At 40.1% G+C, this 21,044-nt stretch overlaps 1 protein-coding gene across 4 annotated transcripts; it reads left to right on the top strand.

The window, feature by feature from the left end:
- The first annotated feature begins 1,494 nt into the window (after positions 1–1,494).
- IL20 (interleukin 20) lies at positions 1,495–7,389 on the top strand. Of its 4 annotated transcripts, XM_050785973.1 has the most exons (8): positions 1,495–1,775; positions 3,506–3,586; positions 3,707–3,846; positions 3,979–4,167; positions 4,485–4,550; positions 4,674–4,826; positions 5,563–5,637; positions 6,665–7,389. In XM_050785973.1, exons 4-8 carry the CDS (start codon positions 4,009–4,011, stop codon positions 6,740–6,742), a joined length of 531 nt encoding a protein of 176 aa, XP_050641930.1. In that variant the 5' UTR covers positions 1,495–1,775; positions 3,506–3,586; positions 3,707–3,846; positions 3,979–4,008; the 3' UTR covers positions 6,743–7,389. The 4 variants fall into 4 exon arrangements, with proteins under 4 accessions (XP_050641930.1, XP_050642563.1, XP_050641202.1 ...); XM_050786606.1 differs by lacking the exon at positions 3,506–3,586; XM_050785245.1 differs by lacking the exons at positions 3,506–3,586; positions 3,707–3,846 and having other exon boundaries at positions 6,665–6,836.
- The last annotated feature ends 13,655 nt before the right edge of the window (positions 7,390–21,044 follow it).

The raw sequence follows: 21,044 nt of genomic DNA, 5'->3' as shown, positions 1-21,044 counted from the left end.
AGCAAGACTCTGTCTCAAAAAAAAAAAAAAAAAAAAAAAAAAAAAAAAACCTCAAAAAAAAAAAAGTATTTTGAGGTAGGAAAAGGGGAGACTTGATGATTAAAATAGAATTGGGAAGCCAAGACGGGCAGATCACAAGGTCAGGAGATCGAGACCATCCTGGTTAACATGGTGAAACCCCGTCTCTACTACAAATACAAAAAAAATTAGCTGGGCGTGGTTGTGGGTGCCTGTAGTCCCAGCTACTCGGGAGGCTGAGGCAGGAGAATGGCATGAACCCGGGAGGTGGAGCTTGCAGTCAGCTGAGATAGCGCCACTGCACTCTGGCCTGGGTGACAGAGCGAGACTCTGTCTCAAAAAAAAAAAAAATAGAATTGGGATTTTGTGTGAATACTAAGTTTAATTAATCATTACAGGTAATTTAAAACAATGCAATTGGGTTCTTCTCAGGTAATGAAAAGGAATTGACTGACATGACTGGCTTATACAAACCTAGATTTACTGAAAATCTTGATTTCAACTATTCTCATCAGACCACATCTCCCAATTTTACTTTAATCACACTTAAGAATGATCATGAGAAATGGTTGACTTGGCACCAATGATGGAAAAAATAGGCATGAGCTTAAGTAGCTTAAGAGATATTTAGATTAGCTATTTGTACATATTTTCAACATTTATCAAGCATTACAATAAAAAGCCTTGGTCTTTATTTTCAGGAAACTTTAAGAAGATATCAAAAGATGCTGAAAAGAACATTCTGATCCAAAAGGTAGAAACACAAAGAGTCACTGAATGTCAGAACAGGAAAAGACATTGCATACTGTTTAGTCTGTTTCTCTCATTTTACAGATTTGTAAACTGAGATCCAGAAAGACACAATCATTTGTCAAAGCCATCCTTTAAACTGTGGAATCTTTGGACTCAAATATAAGACTTCAGAGTTTTAGATATTTAATTTTTAAAAAGTAGATAAAGAACATATCATGGTCTTTACCACTTTTATGATTTCCAAAGTGTTGTCTGTAATTCATCCCAGGTTCTTTGAATTTAATTTTGTCCAGGAGCATGGTCCTACATGATGGACTAGTCCCAACCTAAAAAAATTTTCCATTGTCACTTGGGAGAAAAGACCAAGTTCCATGAAACAGAGGACAACATTAGATGCTTTCACTGCCAAAGAAAAAATGTGCTATTGAAAGTCAGAGAAGGGAGGGATTGGTGTAGCCCAGAGTTGTTCAGGAAAAAAGATTTGGGTCTCCTCTTTAATGATGACTAGAGGGAAGGGTGGCCATGTTGGAGAGCAATGGTGGGGATAGCAAGGGCTGAGGAAAAACAGCAGGAATGAGCCCAAAGTGTCTGGAGTTGCGGAGAAACTTGGTTAAGGGGAACTGGGTTTACAGGAGAGGGCAAGAGAATCCCCCGAATTCTTTTTGGTTCAGTAACTCAGATCTTCTCTATCCTATCATTTTACCAAGCAGGAAGGTGGAGCCAGAAGGAGGCACATACTTTATCCACAGTACAACCAGTAATCCCCTCAGGCAGTGCTTCTTCCAGGAGGAAGGTGTTGGGGTAATCTCTCCTGCAATTAAGCTGCTGCAGCGCTTAAGGAAGAGCAATGCCACCAGAGAAATTCCAAGGGAGTTCCAGCCCTCACCTGCCTGAGCTCACTTCCTTCATGTGACATATATATATATAGATACAAACAATTGGAAGCCTTTCAACTTGAAACAGGCTTCTAGGAGACCAGAAGCAGCAGCCCTTCCTGAGCTCAGGTAAGAGACCTTACCCTCTACTGACACTGCTCACATTGTTCTGGGGATCACCTACTTCTCCCAATCATTTACCCAGGTTTGTTCAAGGTTACATCTAAAGGACCATTTTCCATGAGGACAAAATCTCTTTGAGGACAAATAATCATCATGTTTATCTTTGTACTTCAGTACCTAGCACAACATTCAAGACAGTGGGTGCTCATTAAATGCTCATCAAATTGTTAGTTCAAGACAACTAATATCGATCTCTACTTAAAATGAATTGATCACTTACTCTGTACTAAGTGTATAAATCATAGATTATTTTATTTAAATGTCAAAACAATTTCTGGGTTAAGTTTAATTATCACCATTTTGGGGTTAAGAAAATGAAACTCAGAGGTGAGCTGACTTGTCCAAGATCACACAGAGGTAGGGTGGCCAACTCATTCAGTTTACCTGTGGCTTTTCCAGTTTTAAAACTGAAATTTCTGTATCTCAGGAACCACTCCCCACCCCCCAACCTCAGTCCTGGGTAAACTGGAATGACCCACATCAATGGGAACTAGTAAAGCAAGGATTTATTTGGACCCAGCTCTCTTGTCTCCAAACACAGAGTTCTCTCTGATTCTTTTGGGTTTGGTTCGCTTTTTTCCTTTTCCTACATTTGACAGTATCTCGAGTGGTCACAAATGTAAAAAATGTCTAGCATATTGCCTGGCACATAGGAAAAATTCAGTAAGTGATAATGATTATCAGTGCTGTGCCAAGCTATGGAGCCAGTCATATATATATGGATGTGTACATACATATATATATATAATGTGTATGTATATATATGTCTTTATACATTTTATGTATGTTATTTCTTTCAAAAATATTAAAGTAGTTGAAAAAATTGAAAAATTAAAAAGTAGGTTTATTACAACTCATGACTTTAAGTTTAAATATTTTATTTATGCCCCAAACAAAATTTATTATAATTTTACTGTCCTGGTTTTAAGGGAAAGAAACTCATCAATAATATTTTCATTATATACTTTTGAGAAACAAAGTTAACCATTAAGAATGAAACATGAAAACATGTGAATAGCGGTACATATTTTTCCTTTTGCTTCAATATTGCTCAGCATGGCACAGTCGAATTTTGTCTTTATTTAAAATTTTGATATTTTGTTCCTCATAAACTTTTAAATTCATTTTGATATTGCATTAAAACATTTTTACCTTGATTACTGAGGTTTTTTAGTGCTCCTTTAAATTTTGCACCCAAAATGAGTGCCTCAATTGTTTTACCCTAACCCCAGCCCATTATCATTTTATCTTAAAATTCAGCAAACACCCTAACCTGCTCTCTTACTGAGGAGCCTCACACAAGAATAAAGAGTTCCGTCATTGCCTTTCTTCTCTGACTTTTGGGACCATTTGCTTGGTCTAGGACCTGAGTTGCAGGGCCAGGAAAGGATGTACTCTCGAATCCACCCAGGAGTGCCTGACTACAGTCCTCCTTCAGAGGATGCTGTAGAGTCCCAGACACTTGAGGGTTAGGTGGAATCAGGCTGATTGCCCATCCACGTCTTGCCTTTCCCTGGCAGTAGGCTTGTTATGAAATCATTGACTTTCTATTTGCCTCTGGGGCTTAAGCGAATCTGTTATTCTCAAATAACCTATCTGATCTCAGACAAATGCCAAAGAGAGCTCAGTTTATTTGCCCTGTGGGTGGCCATAAAATCCAGACAATTTCCCCCCAGGTGTTTTCCATGGCGCAGCCACAGCTTCAGTGAGATTCCGTTTCTCCCCAGTTCCCCTGTAGGTCTGAGGGGACCAGAAGGGTGAGCTACGTTGGCATTCCGGAAGGGGAGGCTATATGCGTCAATCCCCTAAAACAAGTTTTGACCTTTCCCCTGAAATGTCATCCTCTGTCTAGTCACTGCAAGTGCCTGCTGTTCCAGGCCTTACCTGCTGGGCACTAACGGCGGAGCCAGGATGGGGACAGAATAAAGGAGCCACGACCTGTGGCACCAACTTGCACTCAGACTCTGAACTCAGATCTGAAAGCTTCTCTTCACGGGAGGCTCGGCAGTTTTTCTTAGTAAGTTACGTGGATGGGCCACACTGCTTGAGGCCAGATAAGGCTGTTCTGTTCCCCTGTCCCCCTACCCTCCACCCCGTGGACACTTGGAGGAGGGGAAATCAGTAAGTCATGCTCTCTTTGAATTCCTAGCTCCTGTGGTCTCCAGAATTCAAGCATAAGATGAAAGCCTCTAGTCTTGCCTTCAGCCTTCTCTCTGCTGCGTTTTATCTCCTATGGACTCCTTCCACTGGACTGAAGACACTCAATTTGGGAAGCTGTGTGATCGCCACAAACCTTCAGGAAATACAAAATGGATTTTCTGAGATACGGGGCAGTGTGGTACGTAAGCGGGTATCTACCTCTCCTGGAAGCCTCTTCCTTCCTTGTCCGTTTCTCTTTCCTGGCAGTCCTGACAGTGTAATCATGAAAAGAGGCAGGCTGGGGACTCCTTACCCGGCGGGGGGGGGGGGGGGGGGGGCGGGGGGGGGGGTGTGGGTGTATTCCCAAGAAATAACTGTAGTTCAAATATGTAAAATGTTTTGGGAAAGGACACCTCCCACTAGTTCTTGGCAAGCAGTGGATGAGAAGTCTTGATATTGAAGACCCTGGCAGCAGTCACTGACTCATCCTTGTTCACTTTGTCTTCTTTTGTTTAGCAAGCCAAAGATGGAAACATTGACATCAGAATCTTAAGGCGGACTGAGTCTTTGCAAGACACAAAGGTATGCGCTTGGCCCAGACCAACTCTGGGAGGAGGTGTGGAGTGGGAGCATCTCCATCACCCTGGTCTTGTCTCTGCTCTCCCCTTTCCCCTCACCAGCACACCTGTGTTTTTTTTTTTGCAGCCTGCGGATCAGTGCTGTCTTCTACGCCATTTGCTACGACTCTATCTGGACAGAGTATTTAAAAACTACCAGACCCCTGACCATTATACTCTCCGGAAGATCAGCAGCCTCGCCAATTCCTTTCTTACCATCAAGAAGGACCTCCGGCTCTGTGTGAGTGTGGATCTTGGGTAACAGGATGCCTCTCAGCACACAGCTTCAATGGCTTAGCAACTAAACTCTCTTTCCTGCCTCCATTTAATGGAGGGAGAAACTGAGTCCAAAAATTCTAATAATCTGTGTTGAGGTTATAACACAGGTTATAATATAGGTTATAATAACTCAGTTTTATTGACTTTTGGGTATATGCTCTGGACAAAAAGTACTCTTTGCAAAGTCTAAAGAACTATAAGGTGCTACTTGATATTAATGATAACTCTATTATCTTTGAAATTATACTTTTCCTGTAGGTGAGGTATTCTACAGTATATTAGTGCATCCTCTGTCTAGGCAGTCAATTAATAGACCATTGAACTTGACCTAGGAATTCAAATTTCTTTTTTTCCTTCATGGGGACTCAAAGAGCTCTGGGATAGAGCTCCTAGAGTACAGCTGGGGGTTGTGGGGAGGCCAGATGGGGTACGGGAACGGCAAATGCCTTCAGCACTGCCTGCCTGTTTCTAAAAAAGAAGCAATGAGTTCCATGTTTGAGCCTAAAAGGTAGCTTCCTCTCCTAGCTGATGATGAACTTAATGATTCCAAATGTGAGGTCTGAAAGAGCTTCTCTATAGGAATAAGCATCCTCAGGGTTGTGGGTGAAAGAGTATAATTTCTACCTGCTTCATGTCAATGGCAAGGGCAAAAAATCAGAATCTGTAATATAATCTATTATTCTTTGGGTCCTTCCCAGCATGCCCACATGACATGCCATTGTGGGGAGGAAGCAATGAAGAAATACGGCCAGATTCTGAGTCACTTTGAAGAGGTATGTGCAATTTTGGCATTGATTGGGATGGGTGTGTTTTAAGAACTGAGATCATAGGTGGGTGGGATGGATATTGCAGACACCTCTTAGACATCCTGTAGCCTTCAGGTTCATAGCCCTCTGAAATCATGATGCCCAGCCCTTGCTTTAACCCAGGGGACACCCATCCAGGCTCTAGAAGAGTACCCTCTCTGGGTGATGCTCTGGAAATGGAAAGGGAATGGCCATGATTCCAGAAGCCACTACAGTGACATTTGGATCTTTTAGCTGCACAAACCAGAGGCAATAGTTTTTCGATGTTCACACACTTGTACGTACCTTTGAAACCTCACAATTTCACACACACCCATGCCATTCAATTTCTCACCTTCCCACCTTCTCATGTCTGCCAGGAAGGCCTGGAATTCACTCCTCACTGACTAAATCCTACTCATCCTTAAAGACTCAGCCTGGGCATCACTTTCAGGAAGGTGTTGGCTCCTTCTCTCAGAGTTAGAGGCCTCCCACATCATCCTGTGGGAATTTCATCCCTTTATTCACCACACTACATTTTAGTTGCCTGTTTTTGCCAATCTCACTCAACTGTGGATAGGGATTGTGCCATTCACCTTTTCATCTCTAACCATCAGCCAGGTGATTGGCATAATCAATATCAGTTCAACTGATGTATGCACAGTAGGCAACCCCTACACACACACACACAAACACACAGGTGCACACACGCACACATTTCTTAAAGAAAATAGCTTGATTACTTTGATCTCTGTGATACAAGAGTCTTAGGTAGCAGTTTTGCTTCTCTATCCCTTTGCACCTCAGTTTCTGTACATAAGACCAGGGTGATGAGCTCAATGATTTCCCTTCCTTGTGTGAGATCTTGAGATTCTATAACTTCTTCAAGGGCTTCATCTTGAAAAGAATGCTCTGCTCACAATTGTCAGCAGACCTATACATAAAAGAGAGAATTAACCGTGGAGCAAATGTTGTCTCATGAGTTGCTAACAACATGGGTGTGTATCTCTTTCAGCTGGAGCCTCAGGCAGCAGTTGTGAAGGCTTTGGGGGAACTAGACATTCTTCTGCAATGGATGGAGGAGACAGAATAGGAGGAAAGTGATGATGCTGCTAAGAGTATTCGAGGTCAAGAGCTCCAGTCCTCAATACCTGCAGAGGCATGACCCCAAACCACCATCGCTTTACTGTATTAGTCTAGTACTGGTCACAGTGTATCTTATTTGTGTATTGTCTCCTTTTGTGATTATCTTTATGCATCCCCCATCTTAATTGAGACCATACTTGTATAAGATTTTTGTAATATCTTTCTACTATTGGATATATTTATTAGTTAATATATTTATTTATTTTTTGCTATTTAATGTATTTATTTTTGTACTTGGGCATGAGACTTTAAAAAAATTCACAGATTATATTTATAACCTGACTAGAGCAGGTGATGTATTTTTATACAGTAAAACAAAAACTTGTAAATTCTAGAAGAGTGGCTAGGAGGGTTATTCATTTGTATTCAGTTAAGGACATATTTACTTATTGCTGATGCTGTGTGAGATATTTGAAATTGAACCAATGACTTCTCAGGATGGGTCGTGGAATAAGTTTTGATGTGGAATTGCACATCTACCTTACAATTACTGACCATCCCCAGTAGACTCCCCAGTCCCATAATTGTATATCTTCCAGCCAGGAATCCTGCATGGCCAGCATGTATTTCTACCAATAAAGTTTTCTTTGCATAACATCTGTTTGGAGTTTGCAAATGTTTCAAGAGCAGAGACCATGTTGAGGGTAAGTTTGAATCTCATTTCACCCCAGGTCCTCTTGCTCCTTTGAGGAAGAAGATGTAGGAACCTTCCCTCTCCTGCAGATTTCGTCCTCAGCTCTGTCTCCTAATTCACACTGCTCTGACCCCATGACTGCCCTCCTCTCAAAACGACTGTGACAGTGAAGGGCTTCAGCCATCTCTGCTTTCACCTCATTAGCTTGGAGCACTGACCTCTCTATACCTCTGTTTTCTTTCTCACCCCATACTCTTGCAACACAAATTACAACGGGCATGAGGCTCTATTATAAAGGTTAAAAACACACAGGTACAAAGTGTAGGTCTAGAGTCTTGCCCAGGGTGTATGAGCCCCCTTTTGGGGCCCTCCCATTTTGGATTCTGTCGAGCCTCAGAGTTTAGGTTGTTACCAGATCAAGTCCTTATCTTTGTGTCCAACTATTATGTCAGTGTTTTCTTTCCAGGCCCACTTCCGGTTAAGTGTCCCTGGACATCGAGAAGCCAGAGTTCTGGCCTGGCCTGGTTCCTTCCTTCTTCCCCCACCTCACTCTGAAGTGCACCCCCAGTTTAGGTGCTTAGTTTTCTCAGTCTCAGAAACAACAGTCTCAGGCTGATTCCCTGGGTCCTAAAGATAACTCTCCTTACTGCTTTAATTTCTACTCCCTGTTCTTAGTCCGGGCCCTGATATAGATTCAATGACTTTAACTTTTAATAACTCTCATTATACAAGTAACAACTGCCCAACAGAAAAAAATTTTGGAAGAAAACAGAAATATAAAGAAGAAAATTAAAATCGCCATAATCTCACCACCCGCAGACAACCACCTTTTAACATTTACACTTATTTTTTCCAGATCTTTTGTGATGGGTTCAAATCATGACTCAGCTCTCATTACCTGAGCAATTTGTGGGGGCAAAACTGAACTTTATTTGCACTTAGTTTCTTCCTTTGGGAAACAGAATGGTAATATCTACTTTACAGGGTGACGGAAGAGGTGGTCTTTTATGTTCCGTTGATTTACTCCCTTGCTTTTGTTAAGTTCTTACTCCCCACTATTGTTGCCCGTTTTTGATCAGGTTTTTACCCTTTTCACTCGTTATCTATCAGATTTTTCAGTTGCATGTTTCCTGATTCTCTCTGACCAATCTGATAAACAACTCGGCTTCAACTCTGAAGAAACAGAGTTGAGAGGTCAACTGCATGGAACTCAGTGCTAAAATTAGAACACATGTAGCATCACCTCCAAGGGATGCTACATGGCAAGGAGGAAGCTGCTTTCATCTGCTAAGGATGTGGTGTCTCCCGGATGGCCATGTCTGAGTTTGACCACAGAGCTAAAGACACAGCTACTCTATTTGCTTCCTAGGAAACCTGTTTTTGTTTGTTTGTTTGTTTTTGAGACAGTTCTTGCTCTGTTGCTCATGCTGGTCTTGAACTCCTAAGCTCAACAAATCTTCCCACCTCAGCCTCTCGAGTAGCTGGGATTAGAAGTGCATACCACCACACCCAGCCAATTTTGTATTTTTTGTGGAGACAGCCCATTGCTCTGGCTGGTCTCGAATTCCTGAGCTCAAGCGATCCACCTGCCTCGGCCTCCTCAAAATGCTGAGATTACAGGACTGAAGACACCATGCCCAGCCTCAGGAAGCATTTTTGACTCTCTGAAAGTCTGGAGGATAGGAAGCCTTGGTCTTTGGGGACTCCATGTCAGTATGTTGCCACTGACTTGTTACCTCTTTGCCTGTCTATTCCTTTTCCCTGCAGAACCCATCTTCTCCTCTGAGTCATTTGTCTCTTCTCTTTGACTTACTGTAGCACTACATAAGGGAACTCAACAATGTTGAATAATGAGGAATTCAACAATGGAGACATCAAACTAGACTGGAGGTTAAGGGAAAACTGCACGAAGATGGGACCATTGAGGACAAACGCTGAAGAATGGTTTATGGTAGTCACTTCTGATTACAATAACCAAAACGATTATTGTCAAGTATTAAGCACTTAGCATGTGCCAGGCATTGTAATGGAAACTTCACATATAGTACATTATTTAATCCTTAAAACAACCCTAGTCTTATTAAAACAACTAATCTTATTACCAGTTTGCAAATGACAGTGTGCTCACAAGTGGTAAGTAATTTGTGCAAGGTTTTACAGCTAATAGAAGTCAGAACCAAGATATGAATGTGGGTGGTCTGATACTACAGCCCTACATACTTTTGGACTTTCTTGTCCTTTTTCCCAGCAATGGCATCTTGTATTCAGAAGCACAGCAGAAAGGAATAATGAGCTTTTGTTTCTTAGAGACATGAGTAAACATTCTGACTTTGACTCTCACTATCTGCAAGGTGGGGATATTACTTGCCAGACTGAATGGATATGAGGACTAAATGAGATTGCAATAGCTAATTTGTACCAGTACTTATAATGTAAGTATTCTAAGTGTGTTACAAATATCCACCCATCTAATTTGCACAAGAGCATGATGAGATATTTCCATTATCATTCCCATTTTACAGATGAGGAAATTGAAGATGAGAGGTAAAATATCATGTTCAAGTTCACTAACTACCAATGGTGGAGATAAAATATGAATGCAGGTGGGAAGAATGGAGAGCTATGCTTTTAACCCCCTGACTCTGCTGGATGGGTAGAATGCCCAGTACATAGAAAGTCCCTGACCAGTAGCAGCTTTGGCCATTATCAGAGGCAAATGACGAGGCTTCCTACCAAGCTACAGCACTAACAATTAACTTCCTGGTGCAACTTACCTCTGTGACATCTGTGCTGAATTTTGTTTCTCTATGGGTTCAAATCTTGTTTCTTCAACAAGCAGAGCATAAATTCCTTTGGAGATGACAAGATAAACATGTTAAATCTCAGGTTGACCTGTCAGCTCTGGTTAATATTAGCGGTTAGACCTTAGATAGGCCACTCCCCTTCTCTGGAAGGAGTACATATTCTGCTGAGAGACTGAATATACAAACAGATAGTGGCCAGGCCATATCTAAAAATAGAACTCTGACGCACAATCTGCAACAATCAGCCCAGGAAACCAATCCATTATCTACAGTAACCAGTCTAGGAAGCCAGCCTGCTCTCACTATGTCAGACTCGCAGGAAGTAAGATCACTGTCACCAGCAATGAGCCCTGGAAGCAATAACACCTTTAACAATTGCCCCCAAATGGGCAGGACTTGATTAATAATTGACAGCTTCCCTGATTTTTGTCCCTGCTTTCAACTTAGGATCGGCCAGAGAGAGTAAAATATATAAACCCCAATCACATAGGATGTTCACTTCTAGTCAGCATGCCTACAACTTCTCCATGCAAACAGCCTCCAGTCAGGGGATACCTGAAGCTTTTCTTCATCCAGCTTTAAAACTTTCCTACTCCTCTGTCTGCCTTGACATCTCTGCCAAAATGCAGGTGATGATAGCTGACTCCCTCGCTAGAGGAAGCTCTGAATAAACAGACTTTGCTTGTTCTCATTTGGGTGATTTTCAATTATTTCCACACTGCATTTGTAAAATGACAGGGTTGGGACAGATGATTCTGGGTTCTAGAAACTAGATGTGTTACCACTGTCTCAGGGAACCAGATGTAGCTGCTGCCACCACTGCCTTCCATTGGCGAAAAGGAACCTGCATCGTATCTGTATCACAGCTTTGGATTCAGAGTTCGATGAATGCATCTGATTGCACAGGCTGAGGTGAGGTCATGTACTCTGGATGACAAGAAGGCTGGACAAGCTTCCTCTGATGAGAGACAGGCTCTTTCTCAAAAGGAGAGACATCCCAAACTTAGGAATGAGGTCCATGCCCAGATGACCAAAAAGACTTTAAAAAGTCTACTGTATCCCTCATTTCCACCATGGCTTGGGGTTGCTCAGATTCCCTATTTGTGAAGATTCAGGTCTTTTCTAACATACTCCACTGTAACTTTGTCTGCCTGTCCCTCTCCATATGGACGGAGAACAAATGAACCATTTCCTCGCTGGACTCTTAAGTTCCTGGTGATAGAACTATGTTGTCTTTTTAGCTTTTTAGCCTGCCACACCCTACCCCATCTCAGCACAGTATAATACTACATTATTAATAAAGACTGAATCTGAAAGCAAGATAATGGAAAGTGTTTTTAAAAAATATATCAAATGTAATTGCTTTTTATTTGTAAATGGCTGTTAGCTAATTTTTTCATGAGTTAAAGGCCTTTGGCTTTTGTTAGAAAACAGATAATCAACCCTGCTCTGCAAACTGGGCCTTGTTCACGAGAGGCAGTACAATAAATGGTAAAAGAATGACTGAATATAGCCACTCCCTTATTTCACTGGGAGATTGGGAACAAAAAAAGTGACTTTGCCAGTTCAATTCAACTCTCAGGAGCACAGTGAGTCAATCACTTAACGGGAAGAGAGTAGGACTCAGAGGCCTGGAGGCAGGAAGCCATGAATTGTAAGAGTGCTCACACCTTTCTGTGTACACTCTTAGTCTTATAGAATGTTAGAAGTGGGAGAGAACGGTCATAGAGAATATGCAGATCTACATGGAGAATACGCAGATCATTTTCGAGGGTCCAGAGAGGAAAAGTGATTTGCCAAAGGTTATACAGTGAGTTATGGCCGAGTTAGCAATAAAATTCCGTTCCTGGCTGGGCATGGTGGCGCATGCCTGTAATCCCAGCACTTTGGGAGGATGAAGGGGGTGGATTGCTTGAGCCAGGAGTTTGAGACCAGTCTGGGCAACATAGTGAGACTTTGCCTCTACAAAAGAAAAAAATATATAAATAAATAAAATAAAATTAGGAGAGAAGATCTCTTGAGCCTGGGAGATTAAGGCTGTACTTAACCTTGATCCTGCACTATACTCCTGACTGGGTGACAGAGTAAGCCTCAGGAAAAAAAAAAAATTCAAGTCCCTGTACTTCCACGTCCAGTAAACCTCAGTTCAATTCAATAAGAACTAAATGTTATCCAGATTACAAATGAAGAACGTATTTATTCATAGATGACATAATTATCTAGGTAGAAATAACCAGTAGAATTTAGAAAAAGCAGCAAACTAAGTGCAATGGCTCATGCTTGTAATCCCAGGACTTTGAGAGGTCAAGGCAGGAGGATCACTTGAGCTCAGGAGTTCGAGGCAGCCTGGGCAGCAGGGTAAGGCCCCATCTCTACAAAAAATTAGCTAGGTGTGGTGTCAAGCATCTGTGGTCCCAGTTACACAGGAGGCTGAGGTGGGAGGATTGCTTGGGCCCAGGAGGCCGAGGATGCAGTGTGCCGTGTTCCCACCACTGCACTCCAGCTTTGGTGACAAAGGGAGACCCAGTCTCAACAACAACAACAAAAGCAACTAGAACAAATAAGAAAGTTTAGTGAAATTGCAGAATACAAGATCAATATACCAAAACAAATTGTATTTCCATACACCAACAATACACTATTGGAACTTGAAATTTTTAAAGATTACTAATTATAATAGCATAAAAAAATGAAAATACTTGGGGATAAATTAGGGACAGAAGATTTAAAAGATCTCTACTGGAAACTGCAAACCATTGCTGGGAGAAATTAAAGATGATCTAAATAATAAATATATACCATATTAATGGGTTAAAAGATTCAACATTATTAAGATGTTCTCCCCAACTTGATATATAAACTTAAGGCATTCACAATAAAAATTCCAGAAGCTTTGTTTTAGGTAAAATTTATAAACCAATTTTAAAATGAATATAAAATGAAACAGATTAAAAATGGCCAGAACAATTTTTAAAAAGAAAAAAGTTGGAGGATTAATATTACCTGATTTCAGATTTATATAAAGCTATGGCAATTCAGACAGTATAGTATTGATGTAAAGATAGAAGATAGACAAATAGATCAATGAAACAGAATAGAATGTCTTGAAAAGACCCATGTATATATGGACAATCGATTTTCAACAGAGTACAATGGCAATTTGGTTAAGATAAAATAGTCTTTTAAAGAGATGGTGCTATAGTAGTTGGGTAGCCAAAGAGCAACAAAACAAAACAAAACAAAAACCAACAAACAAAAACAAAAAAACCCCCCAAAAACCAAAATCAAAACCAAACAACAACAACAACAAAAACCCTTGGGTTCATATCTCACTTCATAATTAAAACTTAACTAAAAGTGGACCCTAGATCTAAATGTACAACTATACAACTTCTCAAAGAAAACCCTTGTGACTTTGGATTAGTCAAAATTATTTAGATATGACAGCAAAAGTGTAATCTATAAAAGAACAAATTGATAAGTTGTACCTCATCAAAGTTAAAAATTTCTGTTATTCAAAAGACATCTAAGAAAATGAAAAGATAATCCATAGTCAGGGAGAAAACATTTATAAATCCTGTATATGATAAACAACTTGTGTCCAGAAAACGTAAAGAATACTCAGAACTCAATCACAAGAAAACAATGCAATTTTCTAAATGAGTAAAAAGTTGGGACATCAATAAAGATAAACAAATGCCTGCCTCCACCTCCCCCCTCCCCCAAAAAACACATGAAAGGATGCTCAACATCATTTGTCAGTATGTAAGTGCAAATTAAAGCCACAATAAGATAGCACACCTATTAGAATGGCTACAATTATAAAGAATGACCACACTAAGTGTTGGAGAGGTTGTGGAAGAACTAAATGTTGGGGTCCGCGTGTTTCCTAAACAAAGGAATGAACACACAAGACAACACAAGACAAGACAAACATGGTGGCCACCTCGAATGGCGCGCTCTGCTTTATTTTATACAGTCGTTTGTGGAATGTTGCCAAGTCACAAGACACATTGTTGTTTTTTCTGACCTTTCCCTGACTTTCTGGATTTTCAAGATGTTTGCACATAAACAAGCCCCCAGTGCCCTGCTTCGTTTGCAAGAGTGGGACTTATCCGGAACGCCTCGTTTGCGAGCACATAGTCCTCTACAACTAAAATTGTCTTATAGTGCTGATGATAAGAATGTAAAATAACACAACCACTTTGGAAAACAGTTTGGTGGTTTCTTAAATAACTGTATGACCCAACCATTCCACTTCTACATATTCATCCAAGAGAAAAGGCAGAATATGTCCATACAAACACTTATACATGAATGTTCATGTCAGCTTTATTTTTAAAAGTCAGCAATTTGAAACAATCTTAATGTCATTAACAAGTGAATTAACTAATTGCCTTAGATATGTGCATTATCTTGATGGTGGTGAAGGTTTTATAGGTGTATACATATGTTGAAACTTATCAAACTGTATACTTTAAATATGTGCAGTTTATTGCATGCTAATTATTGCCCAGTAAAGCTGTGAAAAATTCAATTCAAGATAATTTCTTTTCTAGGTATTGCAGATGTTACAAATGCATAAAGACAGTATGTGGTAGGGCAGTCACTGTCCAGCAATACAAGGCCCAATGTGATTAAGGCAAGACGTTCATGCAGGGAGGTCAGGGAAGGCTTTCTGAAAAATGGCTCCTTAGATTGGACTTTTAAGGTCCAATTTGATGTCAGTGAGTGGCATGGGAAAACAGAGACTTTGAAGTCCTGCTAGCCCAGGGAAGTGGCTCAATCCTGAACTAATATCAATATTCCCTATCACATTTATAGCATATAGTAGTTCAAAATACTTTTATTTAAATCATTTAATTTGCTTCTTTATGTACCATCTCCTATGAAAGTGATTGAGAGAGACTTATATGAACACATGCAATACAAAAAGAGTTAAGGCAAATAGATGAAACACTTGGAATACAGACAATATAATGAAATTGTGCTAAGATCATTCCACAAAGGATATATGATAAGGTTCTGAATCATAAGTTGGTAGAAGGATTAAAATTTGGCTCTGAACTTTCTAAAGGATGGAACAAAGAGAGAAGCATGATCATTACAACAAGTACCAAGTATTCTTTCCAACAACTTGGAAAAGGAAAAGAAAAAAGGAACAACTTACCAAGCACTTTGTCTAGGTTCTCTCATTCAAACCTCCCATACTCTGAACAGTGGGCCTATCTTTACAACCGATGGCAGAGACCAGTGATTTCTGGAGCTGTTATGGAGATGGTTAATATATGGAAGTAGCTGCATCTTTGTCTTACATAAAGGAGGGAACCGCTGCTGGTCTTTAAATGAATCTTTTCACTGAGAAGGATGCAGAAATAATCTGAAAAATTCTTTTCAGAGACAGAAAACCAGCTTTGGGGCCGGGGCAGTGGCTTACACCTGTAATTCCAGCACTTTGGGAGGCCAAGGTGGGCAGATCACTGGAGACCAGGGGTTTGAGACCCGCATGATCAACATGGCAAAATCCCATCTCTACTAAAAATACAAAACTTAGCCAGGTGTGCTGGTGGACAACTGAAATTCCAGCTACTTGGGATGATGAGGCAGGAGAGTCTCTTGAACTGGGAGGTGGAGTTTGCCGTGAGCAAACATTGTGCCACTGCACTCCAGCCTGGGCAACAAAGCAAGACTCTATCTCAAAAGAAAAAGAAAAAGAAAAGAAAAGAAAACCAGCTTTGGATCATCTCAATCTATGATTAGATCAAGGTGATATGGAATTACTAATCCCCTAGCTTTCTTCTAGAAGCAAATGTAAATCCACCTCAGAGGAAGATACTATTACAATATGAAAAAAATCTGAAAGTATTAGAGAGGTAACAAGACAGGCATAACTATAGGGCCAAGGTTTGGGAGATGAAAACCCACAGAAGTGAGCCCAGTGTTGGGGGATGCTTTTCCCCTAGGGATGTAATCTAAATTCACAAAAATTAATGTAAGTTTGGAAGACTGAGAGGCTGTGAATAAAGGTATTTTTCTCACAGCCTGCTAAAGAAGGCTCTGGTAACCTCCTTTCCAGGTTTTGAGTTGGGATCTCAAAGTGCTACAACCTAGGAGTGAAACTGCCTTTGCAAAAATTATGATAGCGAGAGAAATCTGATAGAAAAATTATGACAGTGAAATAAATCTGACATAACTAATTCCATCTTTCTTGTAATCTTCAAGCTGCCCTTGTCCATTTCTGGGCATAAGCCAAGCTAACTATGGGAGGAATTTAGTTTACAGTTTAACTTTAAAACAAAGGTGATAATACCCTCTTCCTGAAACTAACTCACTCCTTGCTCAGGGACTGAAATTACCTGTGCAAAACTAAAATTAGCAATAAGGTTAGAATTATAGTTCAGGAGTCATGTAACCAGAGGTCACAAAATTTGTAACCTCCCCGATTGCTCCTATAGATAACATTATGGTTGTCAAACCTAAGATTGGTATTTGAGGTATTATCCAGACCCTGCATTTTGATGGACCAGCTGATGGTCCACCTGAACCAGTAACCCATACCAAGAAACTTGCCCATTTGGCCTTGTGACCCCCACCCAGAAACTGACTCAGCATAAGAAGATGGCTTTGATCCCCTATGATTTCATCCCTGACCCAACCAATCAGCATTCTCCATTCCCTGGACCCCTGCCTGCCAAATATCCTTGAAAAGCCCTAGCCTCTGAGTTTTTGAGGAGGCTGATTTGAGCAATAATTCCTCCCATCCATTTGCTTGGCTATCTAGCCCTATGATTGTTAAACTCTTTCTCTGCTGCAATATCACTGTCTTGGTGAATTGGCTTTATCTGTGCAGTAGATAAGAAAAACCCACCTGGTGGTAACAGGAGAAATGGTAATTCATAAATAGGCTAGTTATACCAGGAACAGAAAACCAGCTTTAAATCATCTCAGTCTATGATTAGATCAAGGTAATATGGGATTACTAAACCCCTAGCTTCCTTCCAGAAGCAAATGTAAATCCATCTCAGAGGAAGATAATGTTAATCCAAGTTTAACATTATTTTCATAATTTTTAATATGCAATATCTGGAATTCAAAGACAATATATGAGGAGACAAAATAATGTGATACAAAATAATGGAAAAAATAATGTTATTTTTCAAAGAAAAACACAATAGAAATAGGTATACAGGGAGTGTGGATAATAGAGTTATCAAATATAGGCTTTATAGTAGCTATGAAAAATATATGTAAGGGAATAAAAAGCAAGACCATTTCAACAGAGAACTGGGAACTATAAAAAAACTTATTTGAAATTCTAGAACTGAAAAGATAATACAAATTTAGAATTCAATGGATGAAACTTGACAGAGATTAGATATAGATAAAGACAGAAAATATCCAGAAAAAAAATAGAGAGGCAAAGAAATGGAAAATATAGAAAATCATACAAAAAATAGGGAACACAGTGAAGAAGTCTATATACATGTAATTGAATTCCCTGAAAAAGAGGCAAAGAAAGTGGGGCAAAAACAATATTTCTAGAGATAATAACTGGAAAATTTAAAAAGCTGATAAAAGGTATAAGATCACAGATTTTAAAAATTCTACAACCCCAGCCAATCAAAATACAAAGAAAACACATCTAATCGCATTATAGTAAAACTACTGAAAATTAAAGACAAAAATATAATTTCAGAAACAATCAGAAGAAAAGAAAAACTAATTTCAAATGACTAAGATTAGCAACTGTCTTCTCAACAAAAACAGGAAAAGCCATAAAATAAGGAAATGATATCTTTGAATTGCTGGGAGGAAAAACAACTAAAAAGAAAAACAGGTACTGTCAACCTAAAGTTCTATAACCAGAGGAGATATGCTTCATAAATGATGGTGAATACAGATATAATATACTCTATCAAAATCTCAACTGGCATATTTTTTTTTTTTGCAGAAATTAACAAATTAATCTGTCTTAGTCAGAGTTCTCGAGAGAAACAGAACAAATAGTATATATGGATTGTAGAAGCTGAGATGTCTTGAGATTTGCAGCTGGAAAGCTGGAGACCCAGGAAAGCCAATGGCATAGTTCTAGTTTCAATATAAAGGCCTGATAACCAGGAGGGCCAATTTTATAAGTTCCAGTGTGAGTACAAGTCTGAAGGCAGGAGAAAACCGATACCTCAGCTTGAAGACAGTCAGGCAGAGAGTGAATTCTCCATTGCTCAGGGTTGTTTTGTTGTTTTTGTTTTTGTTCTGGAGACAAGGTCTCACTCCATGGTGGAATGCAGTGGTGCAATCACAGCTCACTGCAGCTTTGACCTCCTAGCAGTTCAGGTGATTCTCCCACCTCAGCCTCCTGGGTAGCTGAGACTATAGGTTCACACCACCACACCTGGCTAATTTTTTATATTTATTATAGAGATAGAGTTTCACCATGTTGCCCAGACTGGTCTTGAACTCCTGAGTGCAAGTGATCCTCCCATCTCAGCCTCCCAGAGTGCAGGGATTACAAGCATGAGTCACTGTGCCCAGCCTCAGAGCTTTTATTCTATTTAGGCTTTCAGCAAATTGGATGAGGCCCACCTACACTGGGGAGGAAAATCTGCTTTACTCATTCTACTGATTCAAATGTTAACCTCATCCAGAAACACCTTATAGACATACCCAGAATAATGTTTAACCACATTTCTGCATATCCTGTGACCCAGTCAGGTTGATACATAAAATTAACATCACATGATCTTAAATTCATATGAAATTAAAGGAACCCAGAGCAGCCAAAATTATCTTGAAAAAGATAAACAACGTTGGAAGAGTCACATTTCCCAGTTTCAAACTTATTACCAAGCTACGGTAATTAAGACAGGGTCGTACTGGTAAAAGACTAGACATGCAGATCAATGAAATAGTGTTAAGATCCCAGAAATAAATCCTTACATTTATGGTCACTTGATTTTTCAACAAGGGTGACATTACTATTCAATGGGGAAAATAATAGTCTTTCCAACAAATGGTGCTGGGACAATTGGATATCCACAAGTAAAAGAATGATGCTGGACCCCTATTCACAACATACACAAAAATTGACCAAAATGGCCGGGTCTGGTGGCTCATTCTTGCAATCTCAGCACTTTGGGAAGCTGAGGCAGGCATATTGCTTGAGCCCAGGAGTTTGAGACAAGCCTTGGCAACATGGTGAAACTCCATCTCTACAAAAAATATAAAATAGTAGCCAGAGGTGCCAGCACGTGCCTGTAGTCTCAGCTACCCAGGAGGCTGAAGTGATAGGATCACCTGAGCCCGGGAGAGTGAGGTTGCAGTGAGCTGTGATCGCGCCACAGCACTCCAGCCTGGGTAACAGAGTGAGACCCTACCTCAAAAAAAAAAAAAAAAAAAAAAAAAAAAAAAAAAAAAAAAGTAAGAACCCAAGGTATAAAACTTATATAAGAAAGCAGTAATTCTTTATGACCTTGAATTAAGCAAAGGTTTCTTAGGTATGACACTAAAAGCACAAGCAACTTGAGAAAAAAATAGATAAATTGGAGTTCATGAAAATTTTAAACTGTTGTACTTTAAAGGACACCATTGGCCGGGCATGGTGGCTCACGCCCGTGATCCCAACTCTTTGGAAAGCTGAGGCGGGCAAATCACCTGAGGTCAGGAGTTCAAGACCAGCCTGGCTAATATGGTGAAACCCCATCTCCACTTTTTAGTTGAATTTTTTGTACAAAAATTAGCCAGGCATGGTGGCCTGTGCCTGTAATCCCAGCTACTTTAGAGGCTGAGGCAGGAGAATCGCTTGACCTCGGGAGGCGGAGGTTGCAATGAGCTGAAATCATGTCACTGTGCTCCAGCCTGGGTGACAGAGTGAGACTCCATCTCACACACATAAATAAAGGACAACAACAAGAAAGTAAAAGGCATTGACAGAATGAAAGAACGTATTTGCAAATTATATTAGATGAGGAACTGACGTAGTTTGGATATTTGTCTCCTCCCAAATCTCGCGTTGAATTGTAATGCCCAATGCTGGAAGTGTGACCTGATGGGAGATGTTTGGATTGTGGGAGCATTCTCTCATGGCTTGGTGCTGTCTTCATGACTGTGAGTGATTTCTTGCGAGATCTGGTTGTTTATAAGTGTGTGACACCTCCCCATCAGCTCTCTATCTCTTGCTCCTGCTTTTGCCAAGTAAAGTGCCTGCTCCTGCTTCACCTGCTCTGGATAAAAGCTTCCTGAGGCCTCCCCAGAAGCCAAGCAGATGTCAGCACCATACTTGTACAGCCTGCAGAACCGTGAACCAATTAAACCTCTTTTCTTTATAAATTACCCAGTTTCTGGTATTTCTTAATAGCAGCACAAGAATAGCCTGATACAGGAACTTAGCCTACAGAAAATATAAGGAACATTTAAAACTCAATGATAAAAAGACAATTCAGATTGAATAGACATCTCACACACAAAAAAAAAAGATATATGAATGGCCAATAAGCACATGAAAAGATGCTCAACATCATTAGTCATTAAGGAGAGTCAAATCAAACCTACAATGCAGTAACACTACACACCCACTAGGATGGCTCAAATATAAAAACATAGACAATAATTAGTGTTAATAAGGATGTAGGGAAGTTGGAACCCTCATACATTGGTTTACAATCCCATTGCTTGTGGGATTGTAAAATGGTGCAGAAACTTTAGAAAACAGTCTGGCAGTTTCTCAAAATGTGAAACATTGAGTTACCATATGACTTAGCAATTCCACTCCCAGGTATTGAAAGGGAATTGAAGAGATGCCCACACGAAAACAT

Source organism: Macaca thibetana, chromosome 1 (assembly GCF_024542745.1).
Source record: "Macaca thibetana thibetana isolate TM-01 chromosome 1, ASM2454274v1, whole genome shotgun sequence".
Lineage (NCBI taxonomy): Eukaryota > Metazoa > Chordata > Mammalia > Primates > Cercopithecidae > Macaca > Macaca thibetana.
Note: the sequence above shows the minus strand (reverse complement) of the source record. Positions and strands in the feature narration are given on the sequence as shown.

What these genes read in the sequence shown, in the direction of transcription:
- IL20 (XM_050786606.1), top strand. Translation starts at nt 4,009, where the DNA reads ATGAAAGCCTCTAGTCTTGCCTTCAGCCTTCTCTCTGCTGCGTTTTAT. An exon ending in AGTCTTTGCAAGACACAAAG is followed by an intron (nt 4,551 to 4,673) that starts GTATGCGCTTGG and finishes TTTTTTTTGCAG; the next exon opens with CCTGCGGATCAGTGCTGTCT. An exon ending in AGAAGGACCTCCGGCTCTGT is followed by an intron (nt 4,827 to 5,562) that starts GTGAGTGTGGAT and finishes GGTCCTTCCCAG; the next exon opens with CATGCCCACATGACATGCCA.